Below are 17,030 nucleotides of genomic sequence, written 5' to 3'. Positions count from 1 at the left end.
CCTCCCTGCTGATCCACCCTAGACCACGTGACATCATTTCATCCCTCTGCTGACACCCTGACTCCTGCTGTCCCATCACACACACTTCATAAACCCGAAGCTTGATGCAAACGACCATCTGACTCCCACCGGGGCTGATGCAAGGAAACCATACAAACCATACATCCCCTGCTCCCTGCCGCCCGCCGCCACACACACAGATCTGTCTGCAGCAGGGTCCCTGTGTTCCATGGAACACAGTCCACGGACCTGTCCTTGGTCAGGCTCTGCTCTCACTTCCAAAAAGCAGGCTTCCCACGCCTCTCTCCAACCACCTCATTCTTCTGTGAAGACCTGCAATGTCTCCACTTCACAGAGAAAAATGAGGCCGTGCAGCCCAATCCAGCCCGAGGACCATGACAAACTCACAGGGGCCAAGGGACACCAGACACTCTCAGGGAAACACAACCCTCGACGACCGTCTCGCGTCACACAGACGACTGGCTCAACACCGTCCACTTCCGATGACATCGTAACTTTGTGAAGCTGGGTTTCGGCAGTTGCTTAGGTTAAAAAGCAGGGAACGAGTGAAAAGCAATGTGAAACAGGAAATTTCAGGGTTAAAAAGTCATGCAGTACCCAACTTACATGTGGTAGTTTTTCAAATGACTAAGTTTCTTAAGACACAAAGACTCATTAGGCTGCTTAGATTTAACTACTCAATAAAAAGAACTCAGTGTTTGGCCTCAGTGAAGAACTTACTGAGACACAGAGACTAAGGAAGCTGTGAACTGAGAAAGGGAAACCTGCCCTAAGGCAGCAGGAAGGGCCTCGACTCCCACTATCACCCTGCATCCTCTCTCCCTCCAAACTCGTCCTCACGCTTCTCTTCTGGGGTCACAGAGAGAGGTGAGTCTTCTGCGCACAACTCACCTCCCCAGCACACTCTCACAGAAGTGACCTGCCCCTCCTGATGGGGAGGTCTGCAGCTGGATTATCAGAGCTGTGTTAAATTCCTGAGTGTGGGAACTGTTTTGGGATAATGAGGAAAAGTGTCTTTGTTTTTAGGGGATAAAACTCAAGTATTTAGAGGTGAAGTAGTGACATGCTGTCTGCAGCTATTTTAAAATTGTTCGAAAATTCAAGGGGTTGAGATCTGGTTTATTTTAAACCCCCATGTGCTAGGTGAAAACAAAACAAAACAAAACAAATCTCAACACCTAATTATTTGTAGATGAGGTTGTACACCTGAAAACTCAAAGAGAATCTGGCAGAAGAGAAGGCTACAAAACCAATATACAAGAATGTACCCCTCTCCTACCGACAAATAACAAATAACATACATCTGAAAGACTTCCTAAAATGATATTTTTAAAAATGTTGAAACACCTGAGAACAAATGTGAACACTGTGCTGAAGCCACAGGAGCAGGACATCACTGAATGGTGTCCTGACAACAGGAGTCCATACTGGAGACAATACTGAACACAACTCTCCCCTTTAACAATTTAAAAATTGAATGCAATCAAAATTAAAATACCAACTGATTTTTAATCAGGCAAAATTCTGAAGTCCACGTTAATAAACCAGGGAAGTAAGACAAGGAATATGCAGACACTTGCTGATCATCACAAAGGAAACACAGCAAAGACAAGCTGAAAGCCCAGGATGGGGCGGGCACAGAAAGGAGGGCCTCCTGTCTGCGTCTTCTCCGCGTCTAACAGTTACTACCCTAATATTCAGAGACGAACTCCCCGGCGTTCAATCCCTATCCTGCATGGAGCTGTCTCTGGCCACACTAGCCCAACTCTAACTGAGGGCAGTACGTTGAGAGCCAAAGATCGTAAGGACAGGAATGGGGTGGGCCTAAAAGAGAAAGCAAACAGATGCAATAACCCTGTACGGACTTCAAATCCGAAAGACACTTCAGTGGGTTCACTTACAGGAGTTTGGCCCAAGCAATTTCAGGTATAACACAGGACCAAGTGAATGTGGGGAGGAAGGTGTGCCACTGCCGGGAGCCATGTCCCAACGTGGAGGCAGGGACACACAAACAGGAACTGGGGGGCAGAGAGACTGGGGCTGGAGGCATGAGTGAGAACTCATCATTTCTGAAACACGCGTGTGCCCTGCACCGTGTGGACCTGCATTAGAAGACACGGTGGGGTTTTAAAAAATAGTGATTTCACTCTTGGGAAGTATTTTTAAGCAAATCACAAGACCCAGAACCTGTCAAAGAACAGACTGCTCACTGCAGCTCTGCCTGTACACACAAAGGGCAGAAACAATCTACACAGAGACCTGCTGATTATATGACACAGGTGTATACAACATACAATGTAACACCATGTGGCTGCTGTAACAATACCTAAGATACAGTCAATGAAGAAAAAAGCCCAGAATACTACTACTGGGTGGTATTAACGGGGATGCGGAGATGTGTATGTGCTTTGAATGCCCCTGAAAGGATGCAGAAGAAACTGTATGCGAGCTGCTCCTGGCTGGAGAACTGAAAGTCGGGGGCTGATGGAGACTTAACTTTCACTCTCTAAACCTTTCTCTACTGTTTGAGTCTTACTATGTGAACTTATTCCAAAATATTTTAATATATCATATTAAACACTTTCTGTCTTTTAAAAAGAAAACAATGGCCATTTCTAGGCCATGCTACAGCTAAGCGAGACAGGCAGGCCTACAGTCTGCAGGAGAAGGTATAGAGCAGCACATGCTTCCTAGAACATAACATGGTATTCTACAAAGAACTTGAAAAAGCCTTGTTAATTCAGTAAATCCAACTGTAGGAATCTATCCTAGTGAAACAAAGATACAAGGATATATTATTTATAATATTGAAAAAGCATAAACAACTTAAATGTTAAATAAGAAAGGAAATGGTAAAAACATCAGGACGCTATATCCAGATGCTTGAAGACTTTAATAAGGCAATTTAAAACAGTGACATGGGGAAAACACTCATGGTTCAGTAAAAGTCAAAGAGGGAAAGACGTATTCACAATAGATTAACTGAAAAGAGCATGTTACAAAACAGTCTATAACTATATTTGCACTAAAGAAACTATTCTTAAATATATAAACTTTTATGGCAAGCACATGCATAGCCAAAAAAAATTCTGAAAGACTACACAATTGACCCCTGAACAGCACAAGGGTTAGGGCACTGACCCCATGTGGCTGAAAATCCAAGTGTAACTTTACAGCGGGCCCTCCCCATCCAGGATTCCCCATCCTTCGAGTCAACCCACTTGGAACCACGTAGCACGGTCGTCCATATTTACCGAAACACTCCGTGTTTAAGTGGACCCCGCAGAGTTCAAACCCACGTTGTTCAAGGGTCTCTTCCACTAGTGCGATATTGGTTCTTTTATGTTACTTTTGTTGATCTTTAGTTTCTAACTTTTTCCAAAATAAACATGTATTACTTATACAATAAGATTTTAAAAGATAAAAATAAATTATTTTATATAAAAAATTAAAGACATAAAAAGAGGACAGAAACCTATATAAGAAGTATAAACTCAATTTTCAGGATGCAAATTTTATATATGCAATGTAAATACTGTATGCCTTTCTGTCTCAGGAGGAAACTAAACCAAACAGTTATCTGTAATTATCCTTGGGTGGTTGAATTAGAGGCGACTTACTTTCTCCGTTTCACATTTGCATTTTCCTAATCTCCTATGATAACAGTGGGGTGGGGGCGCTGATATCTCACACGTCACCGTGAGCCCACCCACCCTAAGAGCAGGCGGGCCTCTCTGTGCACATCAGCAGCGCACCCCGGTCTTCCTCCACTCTGTCCCAAGACTAGGCCTGTGGCCCTTTCCGGACTACGCACCGTGCTGCGTAAACTGCTCGGCGTCATCACGCATGGCCTCTCTGCTCCCACGTTCCCACATGTCAGGGGACCCAGGAGCCAAGCAAGGAGAGTCTACCATCTTCAGAGGCAGAAAATTTCCTTTTGGCCACTCAAATCCTACAAAAGTTCATTTTTGTTAAGGAAAAAAGGAGGGTCACCTCCGCCAGCCACTATGGACATACTTTGATCCTCCAAATATCCTACACACTAAAATGTCTCTGTCCTAAGATGCTGACGTGAGCTGAAAATAAACGCTTTACCAGTGACCTGGAGACTAGCCAAGGCAAACTTAATGATAGCTGACTTCTTGAAACCTATACGAAAGGCTTTTTAAAACTAGTTTAAACCTAAAATCCTCCTAAGGATTAGAAGCATTTTAAAAATCAGTGAACAAAGTACAGGCCGAAATAATTACCTCTTCCTTCTCATGCAGCATAACATGTGCTTTGAGACTAGCCACTCTGGAGAATTTCTTGTTACACACGGGACAGGTGGGGTCCTCCCCATTGTGGGTGCATTTGTGAAGTGTCAGGTTGAACTCAACATTAAAGGTTTGGGGGCACTGGTCACATCGGTGTGGCTATGTGGAGAGAAAAGGCAAGAGCCACTGAGACACAACCTTTCCACAATAAATGTCATGCAAATATTAGCAAGCACCATAACCCACAGATAAGCTTTCTAAGCAACTTCTGAAGTCCTTCTGGACCTGAAGCCAATAAATCCAAAATGGACACTGTAAAGCTCCTTACAGAATTTCTCAAAGGAGTCTAAGAAGACACTACATCCTGTAGAAAATATCTCTACTAAGAAATGTATCAGAATGTAGCCTCTATGAAAATAAAAGTGAGACACTTCAACTCATAGGGTGGGATTTTTTCCCTTCTTTTAAGACAACTCCACTGCTATGAACAAAACTGCTTCAAGTAAAATAAGCATCATGAAAACATTTAGTAGATCTTAACAGAGTTGCTTTTCCCCATCTAAGATGTCCCCCAAAGGGCAGGTATTCTGCCACTTACTTTAGAAAGGTAAAGTAATCACTGGTATTTCTCTCGGAAATAGCAAGACCCTGCCGGGTCAGTACTTTCAGACTTTCAACTTGGGAGAGTAACGCCAGCAGGTGCTGGTGTCACTAGCACTTTATCATAGTTACAGCACCGTCATTCATGCCGCAAGCACGGCCAGAGCCGGTCACGTCCGTCCACCAGAAAAGAGATCCCTGGTGTTTTTCTGCTCTCAGGTGGCTCACTAGCTTACATCCTCCTAACCTAGAGAAAAGTAGGCAATCACTCTTTCCACTGTACTTTTAACGGCCACCTTCCAAATATCAGGCAGCTCGTTCCATTAGCACACTAAAACTCTTGACATAACCCACAAGAGGCGCCGCCAGAGGATTCAATCCCTAGTTAACAGAGTGCGGCTCCCTACAGAAATATGAGCTAAAATATCTCAAATACCTTCTTAAAATGCAAGACCAGAGAAAAGCACATCAAGATATGGGAAAATGAAACTACTGAAGAAAGTCATATTTTACAATTATTTCTTTATCCACTCATAAATAACTTCATTAGATGCACTCGACGCTCTTCACTTCCTCTCATTACCTAACGATGGCTAGAAATAGAGCTACAACTAAAAACAAAACATCAAAATAGTCATTACATGACATGGAGTGGCCCACAGTTTAGGAGAAAAGCGTTTACATGTGGACTCCTGCAATTCCTCCAGCTTCAACGCTCACACTTCCGACATCCCTCCTTAAAATACATACCTTGTCGTCCCGCTCGTGATCCCTCATGTGGCGCTGAAACTGGGACTCTTTTGGAAAAGATAGCAGACAGATTTCACATTTATGGAAGTTTGGAACTTGATAGGCATAATTAGCGTTCTCCGCATTCAATGTTAAAACTCCATCTATAAAATTGCATAAGTATAAACAATAAATACCAGTTGTTATTCTCAGCACATAAATGAAACTAAATTATTTGGTTATTGTTTTGAAACAAAATTATGTCAGATTTATAAGAGATTTCAGATGAAACTAATGGTATCTTAGATCTTTTTAACGGACATATTTTTAAGTTAGAAATGAGAAGTGTTGAGATGACTGAGACACAGGACTACAGGATTCTGAACATCTGTGAACAGGATTTTCAGAACCCTGGAACTAAGCCCCTGAGGCTGGACACCCACGCAACCACACACAGAAGCCATCAAGCTTCTTAGCCTCTCCCGCCTGCTCAATACTGTTTCTAAGTCACAACAAGCCACAGACGCACTTCTCCTCTAAGTCACTTTGAGAGTTCATCGATAATCTAGTTTCTTAAATCACTCAGTAAATAAAACTCTAGTAGGAATATAAAAGCTAATGCACTCACTCAATCTACCTCTGACAACTGCTGCAAAGCAAGATTAAGTCAAAAAGGCAAAAACTTTTGTTCTCTTACATAGTTACGGTTTAGGAAGAGAAAGGTCTGCGGTGCTTTGGACAGTCCTCAGGTTTTACCGTCTGCTTTCTATAAACCCATTTAGGTAAATGGCTGAACTCCTAAAAGTATTTTCAAATAAGAATAAATATATAATAATCAAAAAAATTTACCAAGAATGTCATAAAGATGTCCTAAACCTCTTCCATTCTTGAAAATAAGTAAATGTGCTCTACGCCTTATAATTTGGGCACAAGTGTAACGCATACTAACCCTACAGGGACAGCAGCGCCACATGGCTCGTGGTGTCCAACTTGACCCAAATACTAGAGTTTAGAAATTTGGAGGCAGTAGGGTACGGGGTAAATTTTAAGACTAAGTCAAGCTCAGGAAACTCTTCTATTTCTCAAACACCCATGTGGTGAACACAGCATTCCAGCATTTTCTCTAGACCTTTCCATCCCTCTTCTGAGCAAACAGCCTGCAGTTCCCTATTTGGCCAACAGTCCTCCTGGTCTACAGCAGAATCTGCCTAAAAGTAAGAACTGTGAAATTCCTGCGGATGGGAGGCGGGGTGAGACCATGCTGGAGGAAGAGAAGAAGGGGATGGAGAAAGCTAACAACAGCTTCAAAAACTCTCCTGGCAGAGCCGCGAGAAAAGCCAACGCCGGTTTTGAGAAATACAAATGTAATTCAAAGGACTGCAACCTCATTCATAAACAAAATGGGCCCACTAAGGGAAAGATGAACCCGATTTCTACTCTATTCACCCTCAGCTCTACCCACATTCTATCCAAAGCCCACACATTCAAAATCTCTACACTAAACTAGTGACAAAACGTTGTATGACACCCCAGGCCCAAATACAATGATTGCTGGGAACACATTAATTAATACATTATTCCCTTTGGAAAAGTCTGTACTATGGGAAGAAACACTTCAGAGGTCAGGAAGGAATAAGTAAAACATCTGTTGAAAACCGTGTTTTAAGAACTCAGTAGCAAGTGTTTTAACCTAAAGGCTGAATACAATAATAAAAGAGCCCTTCAACTTAATTTCTAAAATGCAAAATTAAAATGCTATTTTAGCTTCTATGTTGAAAATACATAGTATGTTATTTTAAAATGAGAATTAATTTAACTGCAATTGATAGATAAACCCCTAAGAGACAAGAAACAACCCATTTAAAACTGAAAAATGATGTCATTTTGCTTATGAATTAAGACTTTTCTAGAAAATAGTTTTAAGCACTAAGACATTGCTCTTTAACAAAGCTCAAAATGTAATAAAATTATTTTTTCAGTAAGTCCTTCCCTCTGTGATAATATAATATTAATTTGGTTCAAAGACAAACTTAAAACAACAATAATTTAAATTAAAGTATAACTGTAAAGGGGGAAAAAACGTTTTAGTTTCCACGTTGAGTATAATTTAAAATCCACAGCATCTCCAGACTTGCACTTTGCTCCAGGGAAACACTGTAAAAGCGGCTGTTCTCTCTGCATTGAAGAGCAAATCCTTTCTCGGGCTGGGGGCGGGGGCTGGGGCACTATCCACCACACGTGGCTCGCTTTCCGCTCAGAGCTGGCCCTTTCTAGGAGGGTCCGAGGCCTCAAAACACCCCCTTTTATGCACCACCTCTTCAAGTTCATGCACATGTCTGGTCCCCAGAGTACCTGTTCAGAAAGAGGCCTATGACATTCACATATCCTTAAGATGGGCTTCAGGAGATGCACCAACTCAGAGAAAATACACGCAAACACACATGCATATGCATACATCCATTGTGGTTGTGCGGGGGATCTCTGCAGCCACAGGGGCACCCGGATTTGTGAAGGGCCTAGGGATCTAAGTGAGGTGTGATCAGTTCACATCAGTCCTCCTGAGCACGGCGGCACTTCTAAGAGGCTGCGAGAACTTCCCGTGAGGTGTCGGGCAGCACGCAGTCCTAAGGCTTCTAGAGTCGGAATGGGAATAAGCACAAAGCCACCTGCATTTAGCAGTGCTCAACTCTAAGAGCTCATCCAGAACAGCAGTTTTCAACTATGTGTTTCTGCCCACCCCCCACCTCCCTTAGAGGACGGGAGGAATCACTAGGAGATTTCCCTGGTGCAAGGACGCCTCGGGAGGTAGAATCCCAGGCAGTGGACCCAGACCATCCCCTCACACACACACAGACACGCCCACCACTCTCCTCAATTGCTCACCCTTCCCGCTACCAAGAACTCCAAATCACCATCAAGATTTAACACTGATATACGAAGATCAGAAATTGAGCACCTTTACTTCCTTGAGAAAAACCTGAAGACCAGTTTCAAAATCAGTGTAACTCTTTACGTAGAGATTCTAAATAGTATATAATGATAGTTGTCTCTCTACCACCCCAAAATAACTAACGCCTATCGCAGAGCTGTGCTACAGGGACAAAAGCCTATCGGCCGTCCAGGAGCACAGCCATTTCTCCGACACTCACGCTTGCTGCTCGATACCCTACTCATCACTCCATAACCACACTCTCCCATAACTGTCCACACACAGGCAGGCCTGGCGTGTAGCACTGGGGACAAGAAGAGCCAGCTTACACACTGCTCTTCCCCAGAACAGTCCCAGCGCTCAGGCCAGCCAGCCAACCTTCATGGCAAAGGTGGTCCACATCCCCAGTCTGAGGAACCTAGGTCCATCCCTTCCACACAAAACAGCTCTGATGGGACACCCAGTTCCAGCAAAACCTACTGCATTGATAGCATTCCAGGATTTAACTCAAATTTGCATCTCCTGACTTAGACCCTTAAGCACTGAGCATTTAAGATCTCAGCTATCCTAAATCCTGATGAGGCATTTTCAGTTTCTGAAGTAACTAAGCCCTAAACTTTTACCCTGTTTTTATTTTGTTTTGAACAAAACTCTTTCCAAAATAGAGCTGATCTCCCATCCCCTGCTTTCCATAGGCACCAGCCTCACTTCCCTCTTCCCAGCATTCCCTACATTCCTCCAAGAAGCCAGCTCTCTAGCTGTCCACCCCTGCTCTCACTTGTCATCCTCTGACACCATAATGCCCTCTGAAGTCACCAGCAAGCCTCTGGGAAGGCGGACAGTCATCACCCCTACCTCAAATTGGTTCCACCTTGGCTAATCTCTACCATTGTTTCTCCTCTTTTCTACTTTAAAAAAAAAAATCCCTTTCTACTTCCTTTCCTCCCATTTTCTATTGTTCCTCCCACATTTGCCAAACACTCAGGTTTCAGGGCAGCTGGGCTTTTTCAGGTAAAACTCTGAAGTGTTTAGGCCTATGGGCCCTTTCTGCTTCATCACTGTATCTCCAAAGCTTCACACAAGGCCTGCCTTATAATGTGTGCCTAACAAATATTTGCTAAACATGTGGAGATAAGACAAAAGCTAATGACTATTTCGGTCTCTTCCCAGTTGTTTGAGGCTCCCAAGACCAATATGTCTATTTCTACTTTTAGCCTCACTGATTCATGCCCTCCACCTCAGAAGTACCAACTCAGCTTTAACATTCTTCCAGCTCGTTATGTACCTACTAACTGTTCTTATTTTGTACATATGCTATTGACCCTTGAATACTGCGGGGTCAGGGGCACAGATCCTCCAACAGGAGAAAATCCAAGTAACTTAGAGTTGGCCGTCTAAATACACAGTTCCTCCAAATCTGCAGACTCAACCAACCACAACTGTATGGTAGTGTAGTATTTACCACAGAAGACAATCCACGTATAAGTGGACCCATGTGGTTCAGACCCAGGTTGTTCAAGGGCCAACTGTATACCTCGGCCATTTGGTTGCTCCTAGGAGCCAGCTGAAATGCACCTACGTTATTTTCTTTGTAGAATCTCACTCAGAAAACCAAATACTCTGGGTTAACAGCCCCAGTCATAAGCATCTGCCTTCCCCTAGGAAAGAACAAACATCTGTCAACTCAAAAGTGCCTGCACCAAGAGAGCTGGGTAGCATCAGGAAAGACTCTTGTACTTTTTGAATTTTACCTATGAGCTATTTAAATGCATTTACTATTAAGGCAGTACTCATTTGGAAATGAAATATACTCATGGAAAAGTAATCCTCAAAATATAGCCCACAGCAAAGGCAGTATGCTCTAGATGCTATCATTTCTTGGGACAGACATATACCATGCATTTGCTTATATGGGCATAAAATATCCCTGTAGAACTACAAAAAAATATGTATAAGATCAGTTGCCCGTATAAAAGGCAACTATCTGACTAGGGAATGGAGCTGGGAAATGGGACTTCCATATTTTCAAATTCTGAAAAACTGTAATGTATTAGCTATTCAAAAAGAATAAATTTAAAAGTAAATAAAATCTACTTGGGGAAAAGGTGAGTCACTTGGTCCATCCTTGTTTCACAGCTAAGGAGACCAAGACTCCGGAGAAGTTAAGCTGTTTGGTCAAAAATCACACAATTAGCCAGTGGCACAACCAGGAGTCATTTCAATTCAGAATTCAAGGCTAATTTGGCATGCTTCCACACCTCTTAACGTCATGGTTTCTGAGGTGAGACCCCACTTTCCACCTTGTGCCTAGTGCAAAACAGCAGATGAACTTGGATTTTATCAACAGCATCACATATCAATAGTAAGCCTAAGCCTCTTTATGTCCTTTCTAGATAAAATACATCCTCTGAGAGCCAAGCCATAGTCCCTATCTGGCAAAAGCACGAGTAGATTCAATGAGACGGAGCACCGGTACTGGTGCCACAAATACACGACGTGAGATACTCCCGTGACAGAGCAGAAGATAAACACCTGGTCAGACGCTCATCATAGCCCTGGTCCCTCACAGGGCCAGGCTGCTCGTGTTCTCACAGCCCAGGTTTCCCAGGAACAAGCTCACTTTACTCAGGTGTGCTTTCGACGCCTATTCTAGCAGTATTTGTACGTGTGACATCATGCTTCAGTTGACTATACTTTCTCTCATTATTTTTAAAAGGATTATCAACCCTCTAGCAAATCTTTGCTTTTACCACCTGTAAATTTTTATTTTTAAAGAAAGACTTTAAACTCATGTAGATGTACATTCAGACTTACACATACGTTATCCAAATTTAACAAAACTATAGTATGTTAAAATTATAACAAAATAAAACCCTAATTATCTATAGCCTCACCTTCTGGCTAAAACACAGAATTCTAGGCTCAAGGTCTGGACGGAAGAGAGCTTTTATGAGAATGATCTAGCAGTGCACCGCTGAGTATAGTGCTTCCTTTGACAATGTAAAAAATCAACTTTCTATAACATATAGAACAATTTCTTGTTGATCTGCTTGCTGTCACTATTCTGTTTTTCATCTCCAAAAACACACAACTGATGCAGCACAGCGACAGCAATGAGCAGAGCTCTACAGCGCCAGGGAGAACCGTGGAGAGCTCACTCCGAGAGGCAGTCCCGACTGCCAATAAAACATGCATACACAGTACACGTGGTATCAATGTATGTATCTTAAAACAGAGGTACCTATAGATTAAAATATGGGTCACAGGTCCAGACCAGGGAGACAGTAAAGAATGCAGGACTGGGAGGCCCAAGAGTGGACGGACATTCAGGCCAATGGAACAGAACTGAGATCCAGAAACAAACCCACACACCCATCGCCAGCTGACTTCCAACAAGGGGGCCTAGGCCAGTCACTGAAAAGACAGTCTCTTCAACAAATGGTTCTGGGACAAACAGATACCCATGTGTAGAAGAATTAATGTGGACCCTCACTCCACACCACCCACAAAAAATAACTCAAAATGGATCAAAGACCTCAATTTAAGAACTAAAGCTATAAAACTCTCAGAAGACGACAAAGGGGAAAAGTATGATGACCATGGAGTGGTGACCGTTTCTTAAATATGAAACCAACGGCACAAGCAACCACAGAAAAAGTAGATAAATTGGACTTCATCAAAATTTAAAACTTTTGTGCATCAAAGGATGCTATCAAGAAAGTAAAAAGACCAAAATAGAGGACTTACACTCACACTGCCAGATACCAGAACCTGGGCTAAAAGTGTAGTAATTAAGACAATAAGAAACTGAATAGGCAGAAACCAAAAAACAATAGAAGAGAATTGAATGCAAAAACAATTCTTCACCTCCACAGTCACCTGATTTACAACAAAGGTGTACAACAAATAGTGCAGATTAATTAGACATCCACAAGAAAAAAATCTTGACCTTTTCACCATAAACAAAAATCACTTTTGGATAGGGTGTAAATCTAGATGTGGGAAGTAAAACAATAAAGCTTCTAGATGAAAACATAGGAAAATATCTTCATGATTACAATTGTCAAAAATTCCTTAAACAGGTCCCAAAAGTACTACGCATGAAGGACTGATACACTGGACAACATTAAGATTAAAAACTTCTTTCATCAAAAGACTATCCTTAAAAGAGTGAACAGGAAAGTACAAAGGTCTCACATGCAGCATACACAAAGGACTCCCATGCATCAAGAATAAAAATACACATAACTCTTCACCAAAGACATACAGACGACAAGCATGTGAAGAGATACTCAACACCGTAAGTCACTAGGGAACGGCAAACTAAAACAATGAGATACCCAATAACACACGTATTAGAAGGGCTAAAATCCAAAATAATCGATAACACAAAATGCTGGCAAGGATGCAGAGCAACAGGAACTCCCCCTCATTCCTGTGAGAACAGAATGCTGCCCCCACTGTGAAGCCTGGCGATCCCTCACAAAGCCGTTTACAGCCCTACCGTAGGAGCTGGCAGCCATGCTCCCCGGCATTTACTCAGATGAGCTACAATCTTATGTCCACACAAAAGCCTGCACATGAACGTTTATACCAATTTTATCATAATCACCCAAAACTGGAAGCAACCAAGATGTCCTTCAAGATGTAAACAAATATACTGTGGCACCTCCATACAACAAATATTACTGAACAATAAAAAGAAACGAACTACACCAAGCCACCAAGAGACATGGAGAAACTCGAAATGCACATCGCTTAGTAAAAGCCAGTCTGAAAAGGCTACCTACTATATGATCCCAACTATATGACATTTTGGAGCAGGCAAAACTAGGGAAGCAGTGAGCCCTAATGTCAACTATGGACTTTAATAATAATGTATCAAAACTGGTTCATTACTTGTTACAAACAGACCCCACTAAAGTAAGTGTTAGTCAGAGGGGAGACTGTGAGAAGAAAAAACAAGGAGTGTACAGGAACTCTGCACTATCTGCTCAACTCTGAGCAAGCCTAAAAACTGCTCTAAAAAGCCTATTAACTAAAGACAAACGCTCAATTCAGTAGAAAAATGGGAAAAGGCTAAACACGGGCTTCACAAAAGAGAACACATGGCTAATAAACATAAAAACCTTATTCGCACAGAACTGCAAATTAAAAATCAAAATGAGATAACACTACACATACCAGGAGGGCTAAATTATTAAAAGGACAAACAATACCAAGTGCAAAGAGAGTGAGAAGACGAAGGCTACAGAGCACGTGGAACGTTCATACCCCGCTGGTGAACTGGTAAGCTGGTACAGTCACACTGCCCACCATGACCCACACGTGCACAAAGGTTCCTAGCAGGACTTCTTTGTAATAACCCCAAACTGGAAACAACCCAAAAATCTACAGTAGAAAGGATAAATGAAATGACGGTATGTTCATATAACAGAAAACTACACAACTATGAAAAGGAACAAATTTCTGCTATATAATAACAAAGATAATCTCATAAAAACAAATACTGAATGAATGAAGCCAGAAACAAAAAGGTACATACTATGAACTCGATTTAGTTCAAAAACAGCTAAACCTCACCTATGGCATCAAAAGAGGACAGCAGGGTCAGCAGTAACGGAGGGAACGAGAGGAACTGTTAAGGTACTGCTAAGGCTCTGGCTACATATGAAAATTCACCACGCTGTTCACTTAAAATCTATGCACTTCTCTACACAGATGTTCAATGAAAATAATCACCCAAATACAATAATAAAGGGGTTTCAAAAAACACATGTCTGGCTTCTCCTGAAAAAGATCATTAGCTATAGCAATAATCACATGGAGCAAAGTAGGAGCCTGCCCCTGTGCAAAAAACAGGAACTGCAATTCTGCAAAATCCCCAGAGCCAGCTATTAACTGCTGTCACCTGTCACCTCTAACTGCCTTGTTAGTATGCATTCGTGTCTGACCCACAGACAACTCAGTTTTTGAATTCTGTGTTAAGAGAGCACAGTGTGTTCCTCCAGTTTATTAGATTACATACATTTTTTATTTTAATCCAGGAAAGCAGCAGTTTTCAAGTTCTCGGAGAGAAACGTTAGGGGAAAGCACCTCGGAGGTGTGAGGCCATCTCTGAACCCCCAACCTTCCTCCCTTCAACCAGAGTGGTTCTCAGCCTTGGCCACACAGTCGAGTCTCCTGCAAGCTTTAAAAGCCGTGATGCCTGGGTCCCACCATAGGCTGGGATGTCACTGGACAAGGCCTGGTCATTGAGAGCTTTAAAAGCTCCCCAGGTGACTCCATAATGTACTCCAAGGGTGAAAACCACCACTGGAGGCCTTGCTGCAATATTTCACATAAGAGAGTTCTACTAGCAAAAAGAAGTTTGAAAAATACTGCTAATTCCTTGAGCACTGTCTCTGTGTGTAGAGACAATGTAAAAACTCTGATATACAATAAGCACTTAAAACTGCTGAATTGACTCTATCTAATGAAGAATTAGGTCACTATGGTCTTCCCAGGCTAGGTTTGTGTCAAAGACCAAGATTTTGAACCCATGTTAACTACTTGATTCCAGGATCATAAAATCTTTAGATTTTGTGTGTTATCTAATCACACTTTCTTCAAAATACTAAATACTCCAAGTTTCTGTCTACCTAAAAAATTCTATTATGGAGAGTACATGTTGCTCCTTTCTGAAGGAATCTTTTCATCCTTCACTACCTGATATTGATAGAAAATAATTATTTTAAGCAGAATCTATCTCCCCTTAACTGTTACCCACCAATAACATCTAGTTTTGCCAGAGAAGCAGAGTCCCCTTAAAGCCTCAGAGCATTTCCCCTGCTGCCCTGTAAGAAGTTCAAGCTCCACTTCTGTTAGCTATGCTAGCAGTCTCCTCCCCTGGAAGGAAGAGTACAGAGTTCCTGACTTCATCCCAGAAAATCTAAAATGGCCTGAACTGGTAATCTGAGCAAGAAAGGACTTGTTTATTCATTTGGCTCAAGGTCTGCCTGTCTCAGCTCTCTGGAAATGAAGTATTACAAATATCCTTTCAACAGAAAACAGAAACTTAGCAAGAGGCCAACTAAAGGTTCAAGCTAGGGAAAAAAGGTTTGAACCATTCTGCTGGAAAAGCTGACGGAAGCCATACAAGATCCCAAAATGTAGTTTTCACCAAGATCACATTATGACTCATTAAGAGTAAACTAAAATAACAATGATAAAAAAAAAATCCTATCTCACTCATCTTTATACCCCCAGGATAGTGCCAGGCAGAAAGCAAGTGCTCAGCAAACGCTCCCCCATCAATTCACAGAGGCGGCTTACTTCCTGACTTATGTCCTAATGCTAATTATTACTTTAAGAAACATTTTTATGCTACTGACAAGGGACTAATCTCCAAAATATGTAAACAGCTCATACAGTTTAATATCAAAAAAAAAAAAAACTCAATCAAAAAATGGGCAGAAGACCTAAATAGACATTTCTCCAAAGAAGACATACAGATGACCAACAGACACATGAAGAGATGCTCAATATCGCTAATGATAGAGAAATGAAAATCAAAGCCATAATCAAGTATCACCTCACACCAGTCAGAACGGCCATCATCAAAACGTCCACAAATAACAAATGCCGGAGAGGGTGTGGAGAAAAGGGAACCCTCCTGCACTGTTAGTGGGAATGTAAACTATGGAGAACGGTACAGAGGCTCCTTAAAAAACTAGAGTTGCCATATGTTCCTACAATCCCATTCCTGGGCATATATCCGGAGAAAACTTCTAATTCCAAAAGATACATTCACCCCAATGTTCACAGCAGCACTGCTTACAACAGCAAGGACATGGAAGCAACCTCAGTGTCCATCAACAGAGGAATGGATAAAGAAGATGTGGTACATATATACAATGGAATATTACTCAACCATAAAAAAGAACAAAATAATGTCATTTGCAGCAACACATATGAACCAAGAGATTATCATACTAAGTGTGAAGTAAATCAGAGAAAGACAAGAATCACGTGTTATCATTTATATGTGGACTCTTAAAAAAAAAGATACAAATGAACTCATTTACAAAACAAAAATAGATTCACAGACTAGAAAACAAATTTATGGTTACCAAAGGGGATGGGGGCAGGCGGTGATAAACTAGGAGTTTGGGACTAACATATACACACTACTATATATAAAACAGGTAAACAAGGACCTACTGTATAGCACAGGGAACTCTACTCAATACCATGCAAAAACCTATAACGGAAAAGAATCTGAAAAAAAATATATGTCTATGTATAACTGAATCACTTGGCTGTACACCTGAAACTAACACAACACTGTAAATTAACTATAATTCAATTTTTAAAAATGTTATCAAGTTGCATTAAAAAAAAAAAGGGAAATGTTTTTGAGTAGAACTCATCCTAATCATTCTGGAGGTTTCAGTTTTGACATCACCTTCCTCAGGAAGCCTAGACTAGACTTCCTGGGCCTGTACCAGCTGCCG

At 41.7% G+C, this 17,030-nt stretch overlaps 1 protein-coding gene across 6 annotated transcripts in view; it reads right to left on the bottom strand.

The window, feature by feature from the left end:
* Positions 1-17,030, bottom strand: part of ZNF236 (zinc finger protein 236) — an 85,817-nt gene that overhangs the window by 66,090 nt on the left and 2,697 nt on the right. For 3 of the 6 annotated variants that reach the window (XM_057698920.1, XM_057698923.1, XM_057698921.1), the window contains exons 2-3: positions 5,628-5,770; positions 4,272-4,436 (exon numbers count right to left, since the gene is read on the bottom strand). The exons of 1 other annotated variant lie outside the window; for it this stretch is intronic. In XM_057698920.1, coding sequence (XP_057554903.1) covers positions 4,272-4,436; positions 5,628-5,770 — 308 coding nt within the window. Of the gene's footprint in view, positions 1-4,271; positions 4,437-5,627; positions 5,771-6,303; positions 10,951-17,030 lie in introns of those variants that run through there. 2 more of the 6 variants (XM_057698925.1, XM_057698924.1) reach the window with 2 other exon arrangements.

This window comes from Hippopotamus amphibius, chromosome 11 (genome assembly GCF_030028045.1).
Source record: "Hippopotamus amphibius kiboko isolate mHipAmp2 chromosome 11, mHipAmp2.hap2, whole genome shotgun sequence".
Taxonomy (NCBI): Eukaryota; Metazoa; Chordata; class Mammalia; order Artiodactyla; family Hippopotamidae; genus Hippopotamus; species Hippopotamus amphibius.
Note: the sequence above shows the minus strand (reverse complement) of the source record. Positions and strands in the feature narration are given on the sequence as shown.